Below are 16894 nucleotides of genomic sequence, written 5' to 3'. Positions count from 1 at the left end.
CCCCTCGATCGTTAGGAGTCATTGGTTCACTGTGTCGCCAGCGATTTTTCCTTTATTTTATTTTTGGCTTTGGAGCCAATACTTTAATGGCTCTTTGCAACGTGACGTTTAAGTTATGATGAGATCGTTTCGCCTGACTTTTATACGATTTCGTATGTGTGTGCGGAATGGAGCGTGCCCAGGGGCTGTAAAGAATGTTTTAATGCTGGAGTTGTGACAAAAAAAACAAAAAACTGTCGTTACTGGTTGGCGGTCTTGTACAGCTTTTCTGGGATCGTTGGGGCTGAGGTTTCTGCAATTGGCTTATGGAAATTTCGCACATGTGGGTGACGGCTTCAACTTCGAAGTGGGTTAAGTGGATTCAGCAGATGAGTCATGGAATGCCAAAAAAGGTAGAGCCATTTGAAAAAACTACGCAGGATGCACAGCAAGAAATCAAAAGTTGTATCGAGATACATTATTATTTATGTAGCACTAGCAGTAGTAGTTTATTGAAATTTAACATTCAATTTTTAATTTAATCTTATGATAACATTATTTATGTTGACAACTTTTCCACTGTTCCACTTCAAGTTTTCAGTTTAAGTTTGCTCCTGGCATGTAACATAAAATAAATACAAAAAAATGTAAATTTGATTCTATTAACAATATGTATCACTCAATCATTTAACTCTTGTTCTTGGCTTGAGGCCAACATTATTTCCCGTAGAGGAACTCAATATGAATGTGTACGTAGCTTTAAGATCCGCACCAAGCGGTAGAAGTTCGTAATGCCGAATGACCTTACTAATAAGCGCTTTCATTTGAAGGTTGGCGAATTTCTGCCCTATACAGTTCTTGGGCCCTGAACTAAACGGAATATATGCTAAAGGTGGGGTATTCGAGGTGGTTTTCATATCCATCCATCGTTCCGGCTTGAAGACTAGAGGATCCGGAAAGTATTCCGGATCTCGGTAGACATAGTAGGGCATTAGTAATATGCTTGTGTTGCCAGGAATGGTTATTTCGCCAATTTTCAAGTCCTCGGGAATGTATCTTCCGAGAATTGGAACTGGTGGATGCAAACGCATCGTCTCCTTGATCACGCAGTCCAGATACTTTAGTTCCAACAACTTGGTTTGGGTCACTGAAGCGTCGGGATCTGGTCCCAGAACAGACACTAGTTCCTCGTAGATGCACTCCTGAACCTTGGGATGTCTGGATATCGCATGTAGTGCATGGGACACTCCACTGGTTGTAGTGTCATCTCCTGCGAATATAAAAACGTCCACCTCCTCGCGGATATCCACATCGCTTAAGGGCTTGTTATCAATGGTGGCTTGCAGCAGAATGTCCAGCAAAGTCATCTTAGCTTTACCACCGATATCATCGTCTCCCATTACTATAAAATAGGTTATATTATATAATATAATAATAAGGGTAAGGATTACAGTTAACGTACTCAGCGGCTTGTAGGTGCCATCCGCCCTGGCCCGCTCCAGAATCGCTCGTCGTTCGCGAATGACCTTGTCAGTAAAGTCCTGCATTATAGCTATGTCTTTTTGCAAACGGCGATAAACCAAAGGAGCCGCCAGCGGGAAAAGCCAATTATACCGCATCGAGACACTTGCCAATCGTTTGGACTCGATATAAACCACACTGAAAACAATATCATTTTTATTGCAGCATAGCCCACATGGAGAATATAGACCACCTACCTTTTAAGAGCTTTTGTATAGGGGAAATTTGGTTCGTTCTGAGCATTCACCTGGACACCCATGGCGGTCTCTAATAAATTTGTACAAATAAATACTAATATTTAAATGATGTTGTAAGTTTTCACTTACCTGTGGTCACATCCAGGGCTTCCAGAGAAACAAACTTGAATAGGTCCACGCACGTTTTGCCATCAGCATAGTTTTTCAATTTCTCCACCATAATTCCACTATTTCTATCCATTATCTCGACGAAGTTTTCAAGGCATTTGAAGTGAAAAGCAGGTGCGAGAACCTTTCTGCGAGAAGTCCACTTATTTCCCGTGCTTAAAAGAAGTCCATCGCCAAGAAAATCACGCAGAAATCGGTAGAGGTGAGCTTTTTTGAGCAGTGTGCTACTACTCAGTATGGATTCAAAATATTTTAGATCCTTCGTGTAAATAAGACACTCGCCTAGAATCCACAGGCGGAAGGTTTTGCCATATTTATTGAAGTAGTCACCAAACCTCTGAATAAAATCTTTAGGGATACAAAATATTTGAAAATTGTTTTTGGTAATGCGTATTTCATTTTGGGTTCTTTTCTAGAAATTCTGATCACATAACTTTTAATATCAACTCACTTTCTGGCCTCAAAGTTAAGGCCTGCAGTCCATTGCCCACTATAGGGATCGTAAAAGGTCCCAAAATCCTGGACTTTTCAAAAGTGTTAACTCTCCATTGTTTGCGACTATTATCCCAGACTAAAGTCATGATCAGCACTGCGATACCCAACAATATCCACATATTCGGTATTCTTACGGATAAATCGGCTTTACGATAGTTACAAGAATGATGGCGAATCGATTCAGGGTTGGTCTTGAATGCACCACTATTGTATCCAGACTGCGTTTTTATATCAATTGCGAAGATAATATATTCTGTTTCTAGTATTACCTTAGTCTTATACAACAAATATCACGCGGAAAAATATAAGCGACAGTTTTAGTTTTTAGTTAAACAAACACAAATCCGTTTTGAAACTTAAATATAATATACAAATTCAAATAATTATATAGGGCTTTCTCATAGAAGTATATTATTTCACTTACTGTTCTGTTAAATAATCAGACAGAAAGTATATTTAATAATATTATAAATAAAGTCTCAAAAATTTTGTAACTATTTTTCTGAGTGCTGTTACGAGAGACATTACTCTGACCCACAATTAATAATAATAAATAATAATTGATTTTACGGAATGAGAACTACGATTATCTATTTAAATTACACACGCAAGTCTGAAATTACTGGTATAAGTATTAATTAAAACATATTTAAATACTACTAAAGATTAATTTAGTTCAATAACTTTACACAATTACTTAAGGGCATGTGCCAGTAATCCGTACCCCTTAGACCAAAATACAATAGAAATGATTTTTCAACGTGTCACTCAAAAATAAGAAATATAGTAGAGAAAATTCAACGCATTGCTCAATGCATTTTGCGGCATCAACATGTGGCATACTGATATGGACAACAAATCCTGGCCCCACAAACTGCCCCACTCCCACTCAGCTGCTTGGAGCCATGGCTATTTGGCCCCCAACACATGTCCGCGCACAAGTGCCCCATAATTGGCCTGGCCCGAACGACTCCGTAGCCAATTGCAATTCCTACGGAGAAACCACACTGCTTGCACTTGGGAAAAGTACTTCGTATTTTCTTCGTTGGAGCAACATGAATTTAAAACTCTGAATTTGAAACTCTATCTTATTTTGTTTAAATGCTAAAAAATTAACTGAAAATATGAAGGTCGTGATTTGGAAAAAGCATTTTTGGAGTCTTTTTGGAGTTTCTATAAAATACATACGTTAATTATATCTTTTATAATAATAATCCAATTTTAAAGTGTTAAAGATAATTTGCACCTAAAGTATTTATTAATGGTTTTTCTCTATGCAACGAAATCGATACGCAGCTTTTTATGGCCCAAGCGGGGCACAAGGTTAGTGGATTTGTGGACTTTCAGTGCGTTCGATTTCAATTTCGATTTCGTTTGGCAGTTTCTGTGTCGCGACTCGGTTTTGTTTCTGGCATCTGTGACTTTGGTTTTGGTTACGGATTCATTTGGGGTTTTCTCGCCGCTCTGTATGGCATTTTTGCAATTATGAATGGCCCAGGTCTCGGTCCGCATTCTAAATGTCAATGTTATTGCATCCAAGCAGCTCGGGAGTCGTTTTTTTTGTCTTTAAATTGCCCCCGTGCATCTATGCATCTGCAAGATAGTTTTGTGTTTCCATTTGGCTTTGATATTCATTTGGCGGTATGCCCGCCAATAGAGGCGGTGGTTGACTTTTCAGAGTTTGTTTGCAAGCTGATCGCATGTGGAATTTCCGTTGTTCACGACGACCCACCTTAAAAGTCATAGACTCCAGTCCGATTTCCACTGTGAATCGGAGTCATACTCGTAAAACATATCATTTAGTTTTTCTTGAATTTTTAGTGCTTGTTCTTAAGATGATACTGAAACTTGATGTCGCACCGAATGTTTGATTATTACATGTTTTTTAAATTTTCACACTTAAAAAAAAAAATAAAATAATGTGTAATTTTTTTATTAGGGTATTTCAACATTTGAGGTCAGCCTTCGTTGCATGTAATCAAAAATTTCATGCAGTACGAGTTGGGGGCCATAAATTTAGCGTAGCTTTGCCCATTGTGCGTTGGCTGCCACTGAGAAATCGAATCAATCATTTTGCACACACGAAAACGGAACAGATTCGGAAAAAATGCAATTGTATTCAGGGGGGGAACAGTGGATAGTCGGTATTATGACAGCGTTAACAAAGCGCGGCCAGATTTAAGTGTTTAATTAACACAGAAAAAGTTCAACAAACACAAAAAGAGAGGCTCGACAACTCGAAAATCGCTCATACGCTCCGTTGAACTTCAAGCGCCAAAACACGCATAGGGAAACTAAAAAGTGAATTCAATTTTTTTCGGGTGGCGAATGAATGTGAACACTCAGGTCCAGGGTGTACCAAGCTCTTGATTAATTGTGCAATTGAAATTGAATTAAATGCGTGTAAATAACTTGAGCAGTGAGGAAGAAATCAAGATGTATGTTAAAGTGGGAGCGTTATACCCACCAAATCGCGTCACCTGATATGTAAAGTGGGAAAAAAGAGAAAATCATTGACGGACACTCGGGTTGAATTCAATTTATGGCTGATGCAAATGAGTGGGAAACTAAAGTAAAAATCAACATTGAATTGATTAAAGCGAACGAGCGAAATAGCAAAAATAGAGGAACATCACATATGTAGATATATGTATATAAAAAATCAGCTAACATAGCAAGCACGAGCGAATTGCTCTCCGCCGATAGCGATTAAACACGCTTGTAAATGCTGGCTAAAATAAAATAAAAAAACTTTTGAACTAAAAACAACATAACAAGAAAAAGCAGCGTGATACATATAAGTCAAGCGGCTACTGCAACGAGGTCGAAACGCAAGCGACCCAGGAAAATCATAACCAACTTCCCCAGCCGGAGGACAAACTGAATAGGAAGTGTAAAATGGAGTGGGATTGAAATAGCAATAGAAAGATTTCACGGGACCACTCAATAAAGTTAATTCATCAAACTTCCGCTAGAGATTCAAAATGAATATAAAAATTATCTGAGTTATCTGAGTTTATGTTTTGGGACAGTCGATTTTCTTAATCGTTTTACTTGGAGATTAAATTATAACCGTTTGTTATCATAACAAATGAAATATTTTTATGTCTTAATAATGTCAAAAACTTACCTGAGTTCTTCTAACTATTTGACCTCGACCCAACTAAATCACCCAACAATTAGAGTCCATTATCACTACATATATAAAAAGCTAACCCGTCATTTGTTTGATTATCCAATCAAAATAACAGCTTAAGACTCCCTTCAAATTAAAGGGTATCGCTGTCGTGCGATAAATATCTTACCGCATTTCGCGTCCAATTGAACTCGATAACCGCCCAACGGACCGAGTAATGTCCACAGTTGACAACCCCAGTGACTCGAGGAGGGGGCGGATAGAGTTGTATCTACAGCATACTCAACCGATCTGTATGTAGGTACTTACAACCCATTGGTATGTGCACAGTTGAAGCCAGGCAATCATCCGTATCCGAGGTACACTCTCGACACTCCACAGCCCACGACAATATTGAACGCACTTAAGTGCCTGTACCTGTTTCCGTGCCCTCGTCATAGGATCCGCCCCCAACTCCCCTAACTTTGATTCCAATTCCGTGCTTTATAGTAATGCACAGCGCAAAATAGAATGTGCGTTTAGGAAATTAATAATAGATTTAAAACCTTTTCCTGTTCTAGCTTTCAAACTCAAACTTCTTAGAAGATTGTACTTATAAATAACAGTCAAGTAGATTTTTTAATTCGTTGCATTACATTTTGCTGAAATAATCATGTACATATTTTTCTCATTTCCGCTTTCATTGCTCTGCAGTTTTTTTCCTGTGTAATCTCGATTCGCATTAAAACCTGCACGCTTCTTACATGCCAATCGGGATTTTCTATATGTGGATATAAGTTCATGTGCGCTTGTGTGTTCATTTGGCTTAAGTTTGTGGTCAAACGAGTTTAAATTTATTTATGATTGGATTTGATTTTATTTAACAAAAAATGGAAACAACATAGAAACTCCGCGGCGAAGTCAGCGGGCGGTGATCGTAATTGCTCCAGGAGTGCTGATCAATTGATGCGGGTGTTGAGCTGGCAGCACTGCGAGTTGGATGCTGGCTAATACAGTTGTTAGACAAAGAAACATTTACTTGAAGCCCGACTTCCGCATTGGGCTAACGACGAAAAATTACACAAAAATACAAAAGAAAACAAAACCGAAGAGCAAAAAACTTACACACGAAAACACGAACATCTTGGAGGTCTCTCCACATCACGAGATCTTCAGTTTATGGCGTCAGAAGAGGGATGCCCATGCGAAAGTGCTTCATCGTTTTTGGATCGCGATTCAAATGTCTATGGACACAACTAGTGTTTTCATTTGCCTTCGATTTGATGCAGTGAGCTATTTGTTGTCGTAATTTTCTTTCTGTGTGAATCTCTATTTGCGTCCAACCATTGCATATTGCACTAGAGGTGGCAGCGTGTTTTATAAATATGTTACAAAAGTAATTTACTTTCATGAAATACTATGTTATTGTAGTAAGATGTGATTTGTATGCGACTAAATTTCGTAGAACATTATAACCTGTTTTTGGACAATCAACAAATAAAATATAAAAGCGCCAAGGCTGACTACCTAATGAATATAATGACCATATCGGTGCGCGTCTAACATATTAAGTGGTATTTTAAATTAGTGCAAAAGCGTGCTTCATCAAACGTAATATATAAGTATTTTTTGTTCATTATGCATATCGTGTCTCAGATTTAAGATATGACACTCTATAGATAGATACTCTAAGTCTTTCGCTGGAAGAGGCCATTTCCTTAGTGTGACAAATTTATGCCAAATGTATGTATCTTGATGAATTCTTCTTTGGATAACGGGCCTTAAGAAATGGATCATCATTAAAATGAAGCCATGAATCCCGGTCTAATCTGTGATCACCTCACGTTGCCACCGCCAATTGCGATCAGCACTCGAAGTGGGCTCGCATTTTGTCAGCGATTTGCACAACGTGCACATGCCTTTTTGCCTGCAACATGAGTTCGTATCTACTATAATTTAGCGCTTGCCTTCTTGGCAATACCGGCATTGTGCGGAGCTTCAGCTGGCTACCCGGACTGTGTCTTAGTGGGTCTCAGTTGGTCTCAGTCCCAGTTGGAAAGACTCCTCCCCTGCTAGCAGCAACTTCCCTACTCCTCCTATTCGACCCCTTTTTTCGGCTTCTGCGCTTTGTTTGGCAATTACAAAATTTGTAATTTCAGGTGCGATGCGCCGCGGGAATCTTAAAAACGACGTCGTTGCCGTCAAGACGCTTGCGCAAACATATAAAATTGAAGAAAAAAAAAAAACTAGTTACCAGACCGGGCCCGTTGTCTATATATTTATTTTTCTCCTTCTTGCCTATATGGTAATCCATGCAATCGTGCTAATCTTAACAAGAATGCCGCCGCCAGGCAAGAATGTCAAACTTTCCAGCCTGAAATGATTGCCCTCTAAAATTGGACTGAAAAATGTTTCTAAGAAATGAGCGAGCAAAATTGTTTCCAAGCTCTATTATGTCTGGCACTCCCCGAAAAAAAAGAAAAATACTCATGTTGGCTGTTCAATGCGGTAGCCATGTCACTTGAGGCCCTTTTGCTGGCTATCCATTTCGATTTGCATACAATGCCCATTGAGATAGTCAGGTATTTAATGTTTGGCTCACTTTAAATGGGGGTTATAATGACACCAAAAGAAATCATGAATTTGCGGTTTCCGAAAAGCCAAAATCATCTTTCTCTCTCATTATTGGGTAGCATTGAATTGGCGGCTTTTTAGCCGCGCCGCTGATGATGAACGCTGTTTTAGTAGCCATGAAATTTGCATAGCAAACCACCTCCCCTGCGGGCTACTCCTCAATTGAAATACGCTGCTCAAAAGGTTAAACTTAAATGGCATTTGGATAATGCGATGACGCCAGAAAAAATTCAAGTCAAACAATTGAAATCATTCAGAAACAGATACAAGAAGTGGAATTGATTTCATCGTCGTTGTCTCTCTTTTTTTTCGGATTTAACATTTAGCCCTGATTGATGGGGGCGTGATAAACTATTTTGCATTTAAAGGTGAGGTCTGACTTGATTTGGTTTTTGTTTTTCCTTATGGGAAGCACCAAAATTTGAAGATTCAGTTGGAGTTGTATAGACGTAGTTGTATTTATGGTTTCTATAGTTCATAGTTTCTATATGGCTTCTTGGGATTGACTTATCTTACTTAGATTCCAGAATTTAAGCTAAGTGCGTGAATTTCACAGTATTTATAGCTACATAACCAAACGAGATTTGTTTTAACGTTGCCGGAAATCTTACAATCGCTTGCCCTCATCTGATATCACTTAGCCTCAATGAAACACAATAATTAATTCACCAAACGAACAATAATTAATTATATACTCCATACCTTTCACACAACTCCTCCCAGGTCTTTAATATCCAATCCCCAGATCGCCCACAGCCGACAAATCAAATCAGCTCTTTAACCTTGCGGCAAATTTGGCACATGCCACCCAGACCACGATCACCCTTATATCATCATAAACAATCAGCCAAACAGCAGATTGGGGTTTCGATCAGGTTGGTGGGCAATGCCACTGCAGATCCAAATAGGCCTATCAGTTCCCCATATTTTTCCCCTTTCCACCGAAACAAAGATTAATGAAAACATATGCAATACAAATGCAAATGGAGCAGCGGACGTGGAGGGGGTGGAACATGTATGTATAGGTAGGGGCCACTCCATCCTGCTTCAAGTGACACAAATCGAGAGTGCACAGGGAGAAAAACTTATAACTTATGTAAAAGTCTCCTTAGAGGCTTGTGAATTGAACTGTCGTCGTAAAAATAGTGAATTCCTAGCTAAAATTAAAAAACAAATATATTTAACATATATGTAACGATTTATTGCATGTATATAATGTGGTATGCGGATGAATTGTTTCCTTTCAGTGTGGAGCTGCTGCACGTAATTGAACAAGCTCGATTGTCGCCGCAGTCTAGAGACTTGCTGGTGATTACTCCAAGTCAAAGTCAAGATATAGTTAGGGGATCAGCAGATGGGGGACTGGGGAGCGGTCTCTCTGAGGAGTGTATTTGCATTCAGATTAGCATAAATCCAAGCGAGTCTCGGTGTGAATGTGTGAGACAGACGCCGGCAGTAACTAATGAATACATTTGCATGGGCATGACTGTCTCTCCATGAAGCTGTGACCCCACTTGTGTCCCCGTTGGACTCCAATGGCTTACACCTGAAGAAAATCCAGTGTGGAATATTTATACTTAAGATATAAAGTTGCAAAGGTTTCTATAGAGGAAGTTTCAGTTATATTTTAAGGTGTACGCTGAGCTTTTTCTAAGATTGTTCTCAAAACTGGAAACTAGTTGTATAGGTAGTGAGATAGAAGTGTGCAGATTTAAACAGCTGATCAGTGGGAAATAAGTTTATATCCGAAAAGCTTTTGCCTCCTCATAGCTAGCTGCTTCGTTACTACACAATATCTCGCATAGCGCTCAGGTTCCCCAACTAATTGTTTCGCATTCGTCTCGCTCAGCAAGTCACGAACAGCCTGCATTCCACGGAGCAGAGCGGAGTAAAGCTGGGCAGATCGTATCGTATCGGATTGGATCGGAGTGGAGCAGTAGCAATTATAACCAAATCAACGCAATGCACAAAAATTGCTGTTTGGTCGTTGCACCCGCAAAATTGGAGGCTCTGCAGTCCGCTGCACTCGAAAAGCACTTCCGTGTTTTTGGGAAAATAAGTGGCGGGAAAAGAAGTTGGCATGCGAATACGCAGACCGCGCATCCTTCGGCGCCATTAAGCTGACAAATTGTTATCGTAGTCGTCGCCGGGTCCCCAAGTCGTAAATTAGGAGTCACTTGCTCAGCACAGATAGCACGGCCAGAGTGGTCGTCATTCCACATCCACCGAAAAGCAACGAGAGCCTTTCACCCACTTTCGACCACCAGGAGGCAATGCATCATGCACTTGTCAGAAAGTGAAAAAAAAACTAACAACTGCGAATGCAATGTACATGTTTAGATACTCTACCAAAGAAGGATTATAACTGCATATATAATATGGTGGCAAAACGAATAATACTATTCTATGTCTAGTTCTCACCTAACCTACCAATTTTACAGACAAAATTGGTAGCATTGTATGAAGCTACTTCCTGTACATAAAGACCATCTTCGAAAAACTAAAAGACTCTCTGGCAGTGTGGAAAAAGAAAGAGAGAGAATGTGGTGTTGGGGAGGAGAAAGCGACGGGTCTGCTCCACTTTTGGCTGCGTTACGCAATCTTCGAAGTCTCCGTCTTTCGACTCTGTCGCCTGTCTGCATCGCTGTTACAGTTACAAGACACTCGAACAATGCACACAAAAAACAAAATGGTAATAAAGAAAGAAGCAAAAGTCGGGGACAGCGTCTCAGTCCCAGAGTGAGTATTTCCCCAACCCCAATAACCCACTGAGTGGAGTGACCCACCAGTGGTCATCCCACGTTGTTGATTGGAGTTTCATTACCAACTCAGCGCTGGGTGAAATGCGTTCAACAGATATAAATCAAACGACCTCAGGCAATGCATCAAGTGAAGTAGCTACACTCGAAAAAATTGGCAGCTAATATAAAGTTCAAGCAGTTTCTAGGTAAAGCGAATCGCGTTGTCTCTTAATTTAATTTGTAAAATATAGGACAAAATTCGTATTAAGAATGTAACTACATTTAAAGAAGCATAAGTTCTGAGGCATTAATGTTGGTTACTCAAATTTTTGCAGTGTATGTTTCGTCTCTCCCCTTGTAGCGCGCAGCATCTTAAGTGCATCTTGCTCTATTGTTTTTTTTTTGGCTTACGACAAATGCCACAGATATTGACATTTTCCGTTTTCAGTTCGGTTCGAAATCTCCAAATTGACATGAGAAACTCTTTTTCGGGAGAAGGGCCTTCGTCTTTCTACCTCTTTCTTCGCGTCTTTCTTCGAGTCTTTCTTTCGTTGAGTCTTTGTATTCGCTTTGACATTTTGTAAACACTTCCGCGTGCTCTGATTGTTGTTGTGTTTTCGTATGTCGCTTTAGTTGCTATTATTGTAATTGATGGTTACATTTTGAAGACTGTATTTTATACGCGCATATGTGTGAGTGTGGTTGCATTTAATGACAGTTATTTGTGGGTGATTGTGCTTGATGACAACCGTATGAGGGGTTTTTGTCTAGCCAGGCCTTCGGATAAATCTTGCTTTATTAAAATATTCACACGATTTATCATCAACGATTTTAGCTGGACAATTTTAGCCTGAGTGCCCAATTTGAGTTCATATTTTAACATAATTGGGGCCACATCACTTATGTATGTGTATAGATAAATAGAGATCTCTCGATTAATGTTACATAAGTAACCATTTGTACAGAGTATGTGTTGAAGTTATAACTTAAGTCATCAAGGGCAAACACAGTTGTTGTATAAACATACATAATTATAGATTCCTTTAATAGTTTCTTTAGGCAGAAGGTTTTTCTTTTATAACGCCTACTCATTTAATATTTCCGTTTTTATGGCTTGTAAGACTACCTCAACAAATTCATCATCCTCGACCGCTTTTGTCATTCATCCCATTTAGTACGCATCGAATTACCCGCGGCTTGTTCAGACACCCTTACGCACATCCATCCATCTTTCTATCTTTCTATCTATCTATCCATCTTAACAACCTACGACAAGAGTAATTACATTAATCCACGGGCACGCGCCGCTTCCTCGATTTCCGACTTTATCATCGCGGACTTCTTCTTCGCTTTCTTGGCACCTTTGAGTCGCTCTCAATTTTATTTTAATTTTTTTGCCCACTCCCCGCAGACTCATGAATATCAAATAACCAATCAACGTATAACAAAGTTTTTGAACACTAATCCAAAGGCGAATCAATCAATGAGGTAGAGGACAAGGACGAACCCAAATCAATCAAACTTTTGTGTGCCCAACAATATTCGTTTACATACACATGAAAATTTTAAACTTTTGCAAACTGTGAAGCCACGTGCGAATTTTTTGTTCGACAAAAGAGGTGACAAAAGTATTCATAACCCATCCGAGAGGGGTGTTTATGTATATTTCACCCCTATCTCGCTTTTCCTGAGGCAACACGGCTGTCTCAGAATTGATTACCCCAAATGCAAATTGCAGCTAAATTCAGTTCAGCGAAAGTCATTTGTCAAAGTGACAAGCCTCCGTTTTTTTTGGTACACAGAGAACAAAAAAAATCCAGTGCAAATAAGAAAAAAAGCCAACTAAAACGCATTTTAAAATAATTATAAAAATGTTATAAACACAAATTCACAAATTCACACACAAATAAATAAATTAAATATAAATTATAAATAATGCACAAGAATTAACGCAATATTTTTAAATTCAATTAGAACTGTTATCATCCATGTTAAATTTTATTAAAATATTAAAATTGTTATTAATTTCAAATTAAATCATTAACCGTCAAAATGGTTGCAATAATTTTTTACGGTGTTTTAAATATTTATCAGGCACCTTTTCGGGTCCATCTCGTGCAATATTATTTGCTGGCACTTTGTCCTTTTTTTTTATCCGGATGATTAATTTCATCGTGATTTTTCCGAGAGTCCAGGGGATTAGAGACTGGACATCGGATACTCCCTGTTTGCACAAATGCTTAAGTTGTTGTGTCAACAGGAGGCGGCGGAATCGGAGGTGACCAGAGGACGAGAAGGAGGAGTCGACGCAATGTGCAGATAATTAATGATGGCGAACAACACACTCGCGCACACGGGAAACCCGAAATGCCACTGACCGAAAGGTATTAGCATGATAAATGAGCCACACCTCATCCCCAACTAACCCACTCACTGAAATCGGGAATTATATAATTGCCGACGCATTTCGAGCGATTATTCAGTGCCTTGTCAGGTTGTTGCGTTGGCCAAAAATGATTAATGCCACGCAGGCAATTCTCTGACCCAGTTCAACACCTCGGCATGTCCTTTAACTGCATTACAGAGCAGATGTCCTGCTCGAGGGTGTGTTATCCTATGGCATCTTCTTCGTCTTCTGGGTACTATTTTTTCACTCCTCTTGCGACTTTGCACACCTTAATGTGGTCGCATTTGTGCTGATGGCTTCTCTTGAGTGGATGATGCGCTTCCGAAGGTCCTTTGAGCTTGGCTAAGCGAATTTGCGGATGAGAAACTAGTGAGGTGTCCGATGGGTGAAAGCGTGATTCACGCAGGTGAGAGGTTGAGTAGGGAGCTGCAAAACATTAGAAAATAAAATAAATCCCCCTAATTTAATTGTAACATTTTAAAAAGGAATCTTCTTTAATATAAAAAGATATATATATATACGATTTTTTATTAGCTAGTATAAGAATTCCCGGTTTCCCTACACTCACGCTATCATTTCTGAGACCAACTAATCGAGGAAAACCAACGAGCTCTTCAGACATTCCGTAAACAGCTCACGTGTAAGAATGCCACCATCACTGATTGAATTACGGACAACTTGGAATGTGCCACAGGAACTTTGGATCCACCTATTGCCGCTACCCACGGTTCGTCGCCAAAAAAAAAAACACCTCTTTTCTATCCCAACGTCGATAACTTTTGAAACATGACCATTTTAAAAGTTGCCGACAGACAGAGGGACACAAAGTCCCAGCAAATTGGCTAGCTCTCATGGGAAGTGGTTTGGGTGCCGAGTGGGTAACTCATTGGGTTCTGTTCGCCAGCAAAGCCTTTTAGCCCGCCTTTCAATGGCATCCTTATTGATGGGGTCATTTGTGGGCGAACCAATCGCCCATCCACCTGTTGGTCCAACGATAACTGCGGTCGCAAAAAAAGGTTCAATTGGCGAAGGACCTTTTAGCCCCCATCTATTCGGTGCTTCAGGACTGAGTAATGGCTCACGTACGCGCGTTGGCGTTTAACTTTTAATTGAATTTGATCAAATGCATCTGATAAAATTAATTGAGCCCTGTGCGTTTCGTACCCCAGCAGTTTTGCTGCAAGGCTTATTAATGGAATACTTGTGTGGAAGTGTTTGTGGGGTAGTGATTAATCGTACAGAAACTTATTAAATAGGACAAACAAAATTTTAGATAAAATATATATTCGGTCAAATGATACTTTTAATTGGTTTTGTTTACAAGTTCGTGTTTTGAGAGTTTTATGCATCCTCCTACCCTTTCGCTTTTAATTTGGACAGTTGTCAAGCGGTCTCGCATTTGGCCGAAACTTTTTAATTGACTTGGAGCGTAAAATTCAGCGCCTGCCAGCTTCGAGTGGCGAGTGGCGACCAGAAACCGAAACCATCTAACCGGGTAACTAGTTTGCATATGTTTTCCCCCACTTTCAACCCCACTAATTGATGTTGCCAATTTGCGATGCGTTCGCTTTGGCCCGCAAAACTTTTCGAGCGGCATTTCATTAGCGGTTTTCCCCAAAAAGTGGCTAACGAGCATGTGAGGGAAAACTGCGTGCAGGCGAACGAAATGTGGGTAAAAGCCTTTTGACGGCCTTAAATTTATGAAATATGAAAACCTTTCAGGCTTTTGTTTAAGCCATATAATTGGCCTACGCTTTCTTGATAAATTACCCAAGAGCGAGCACTCAAAAGCCGAGCAGCCGCAAAGTATGCCACGCAAATGGCTACCCGAAAGACTTCTAAGGAAAATGCCGAACGGAAGGGCAAAAGACAGGTAGGTAGGTAAGGTAAGCCAGCCACGGCTAAAAGGAAAACTCTCGAACAGGATGTGGGCAATTTGAGTATTTTCATAATTTCCGCATCCGACCCAAGCCGAACATCCTGCTAACCTGCTTATTTATGGTTTAATAAGCCGCCGAGGAAAACAAATAAAAATCAAAATAAATACAAATAAGAGGGAATAATGGGAAATAAAGGAAAAAAAATAATACCAGGCAAGGGCGAATGGCCCGCCTGCATTGACATCATTATAATAAATTTAATACGACAGGATTGGATCTCTGGCTAATTTCATCAAACATCAAAGCGCCAGCATAACTTGTAATATATGCAAATGCCGGCCCAAAAATCCAGCCATCGCTCAGATTATGTTGTATGAATACTATCCTTTCCGGTAGCCTCTGTTTGTGTAACTTAACGCGAATCGAGGCCGAAACACGGTGAAGAAAATTTGCATAGTCAGGGGGTGAGCGGAGCACTATGTACATAGGTTAGCATGTTAATGATTTTCCATTTGCCAGCGACAAATGATTTCCCAGCCTTTGCATCAGTTGATTAATTATTGATTTCGAAATTTGATTAAGTGAACTTCGAAAGGGAAGACTGAAAGCGAAGCTGAAAAAATCAGTTCAACTGGAAAAATGTTGATTAATATGAGAATGATCAGATGTCGAAGTTAAGAATGGCAATCTTGTGTACTATTATTCACTGAAAATAAAGGCCAAAAATCACAGAAATTTAGAAAGTTATTGAAGTAACATTAGAAAAACAAAAACTTGAGTACTCTGCATAAATATACAGTTCTTGTTCTTACATTAGTATTTTATAATAATTCAACTTAAAAGTTAAACTCTAAAATCCGCATATCCATAATGTGGTCTGCATGAGCAGCCTGAACCACAAAAATGTATGAAATAGCTAATAGAAAGGCGTGTGGGTCAACGGATGGCTAAACTGAAAGTAAATACGAGTGAATACAAACGAGTAAAAAATTGCGCGCAGGCGCATAAAATTTAATTAAATCGAGCAGAGAGCAACCCTCAAATGCCGTCGAGATCGCAAAGGAAACCGGAATGACATTGGATTCTGACACGAGTCCATCAATTTCATTGTATTGTGCACTCCACACAATCCACGCAATTAGACACAGTGAGGGCATTACCAGTAGCTGCACCCATCGGTGTTCATTTTCTAAAATTCCATTTCCAAATATGCAAAATGTGGGCAGAGCTGGGATGGGAATTCGTTCGACCTGTCAGAATGACGGAGAGGGATTCATGTAAGCCGATGAGTCAGAGATTCAATTGAAAAGATAAACTCTACCTGAATTCGAGCAGTGAAAAACATATCTGATGGAATCTGTAAGTTATTTGAAAATATCAATCAGACACTTGAACCCAACCATGCGTAAAAGAAAGCCTCATTTGAATATTATAGAAATCCAGAGTAGAAGTCAATGCCCTGGCTTTGGGTTTGGGATTGTCCCGTCAAAGGTTCTCATCGGGTCAGGACAACTCAATTGGAAAAAAACCTAAAGAAGTTGAAGTGCTTCCAGTTGATAGCACAACCTGAGGAAACTTAAGAAGATGATTAGGAAAATAGGTCAGCAAATTGTTTGAGGGGTGAAGAAAATGCAAATGTCTGCCAAACACATTTTTCCCTTCGCCACAAAATCAAATCAAGTGAAAGGAAAATGCATAAATAAACACAAAGAAAGTCTGCTACAAGAAGCTCGATTGAAGCTGTCAGTTATTGGTTT

The 16894-nt window shown here is 39.6% G+C and overlaps 1 protein-coding gene and 2 long non-coding RNA genes across 3 annotated transcripts; 1 reads left to right on the top strand and 2 right to left on the bottom strand.

Moving 5' to 3' along the window:
• Positions 1 to 459: 459 nt before the first annotated feature.
• Cyp4d21 (Cytochrome P450 4d21) lies at positions 460 to 2561 on the bottom strand. The gene is made up of 5 exons (NM_135285.3): positions 2317 to 2561; positions 1827 to 2213; positions 1698 to 1767; positions 1442 to 1638; positions 460 to 1381 (listed from the first exon to the last, which is right to left on the bottom strand). The coding sequence occupies exons 1-5, from the start codon at positions 2477 to 2479 to the stop codon at positions 663 to 665; spliced, it is 1536 nt and encodes a 511-aa protein (NP_609129.2). The 5' UTR covers positions 2480 to 2561; the 3' UTR covers positions 460 to 662.
• Positions 2562 to 3597: 1036 nt separating this feature from the next.
• On the bottom strand, positions 3598 to 3918 carry lncRNA:CR45370 (long non-coding RNA:CR45370). Its single transcript, NR_124133.1, has one exon. It is a non-coding gene; the product is annotated as a long non-coding RNA:CR45370 (long non-coding RNA).
• Positions 3919 to 10660: 6742 nt separating this feature from the next.
• lncRNA:CR46535 (long non-coding RNA:CR46535) lies at positions 10661 to 12657 on the top strand. The gene has a single exon (NR_190044.1). It is a non-coding gene; the product is annotated as a long non-coding RNA:CR46535 (long non-coding RNA).
• Positions 12658 to 16894: the final 4237 nt, after the last annotated feature.

Source organism: Drosophila melanogaster, chromosome 2L, assembly GCF_000001215.4.
Source record: "Drosophila melanogaster chromosome 2L".
NCBI lineage: Eukaryota > Metazoa > Arthropoda > Insecta > Diptera > Drosophilidae > Drosophila > Drosophila melanogaster.
The sequence above is the reverse complement of the archived record's forward strand: the minus strand, read 5'-3'. Positions and strand labels throughout refer to the sequence as shown.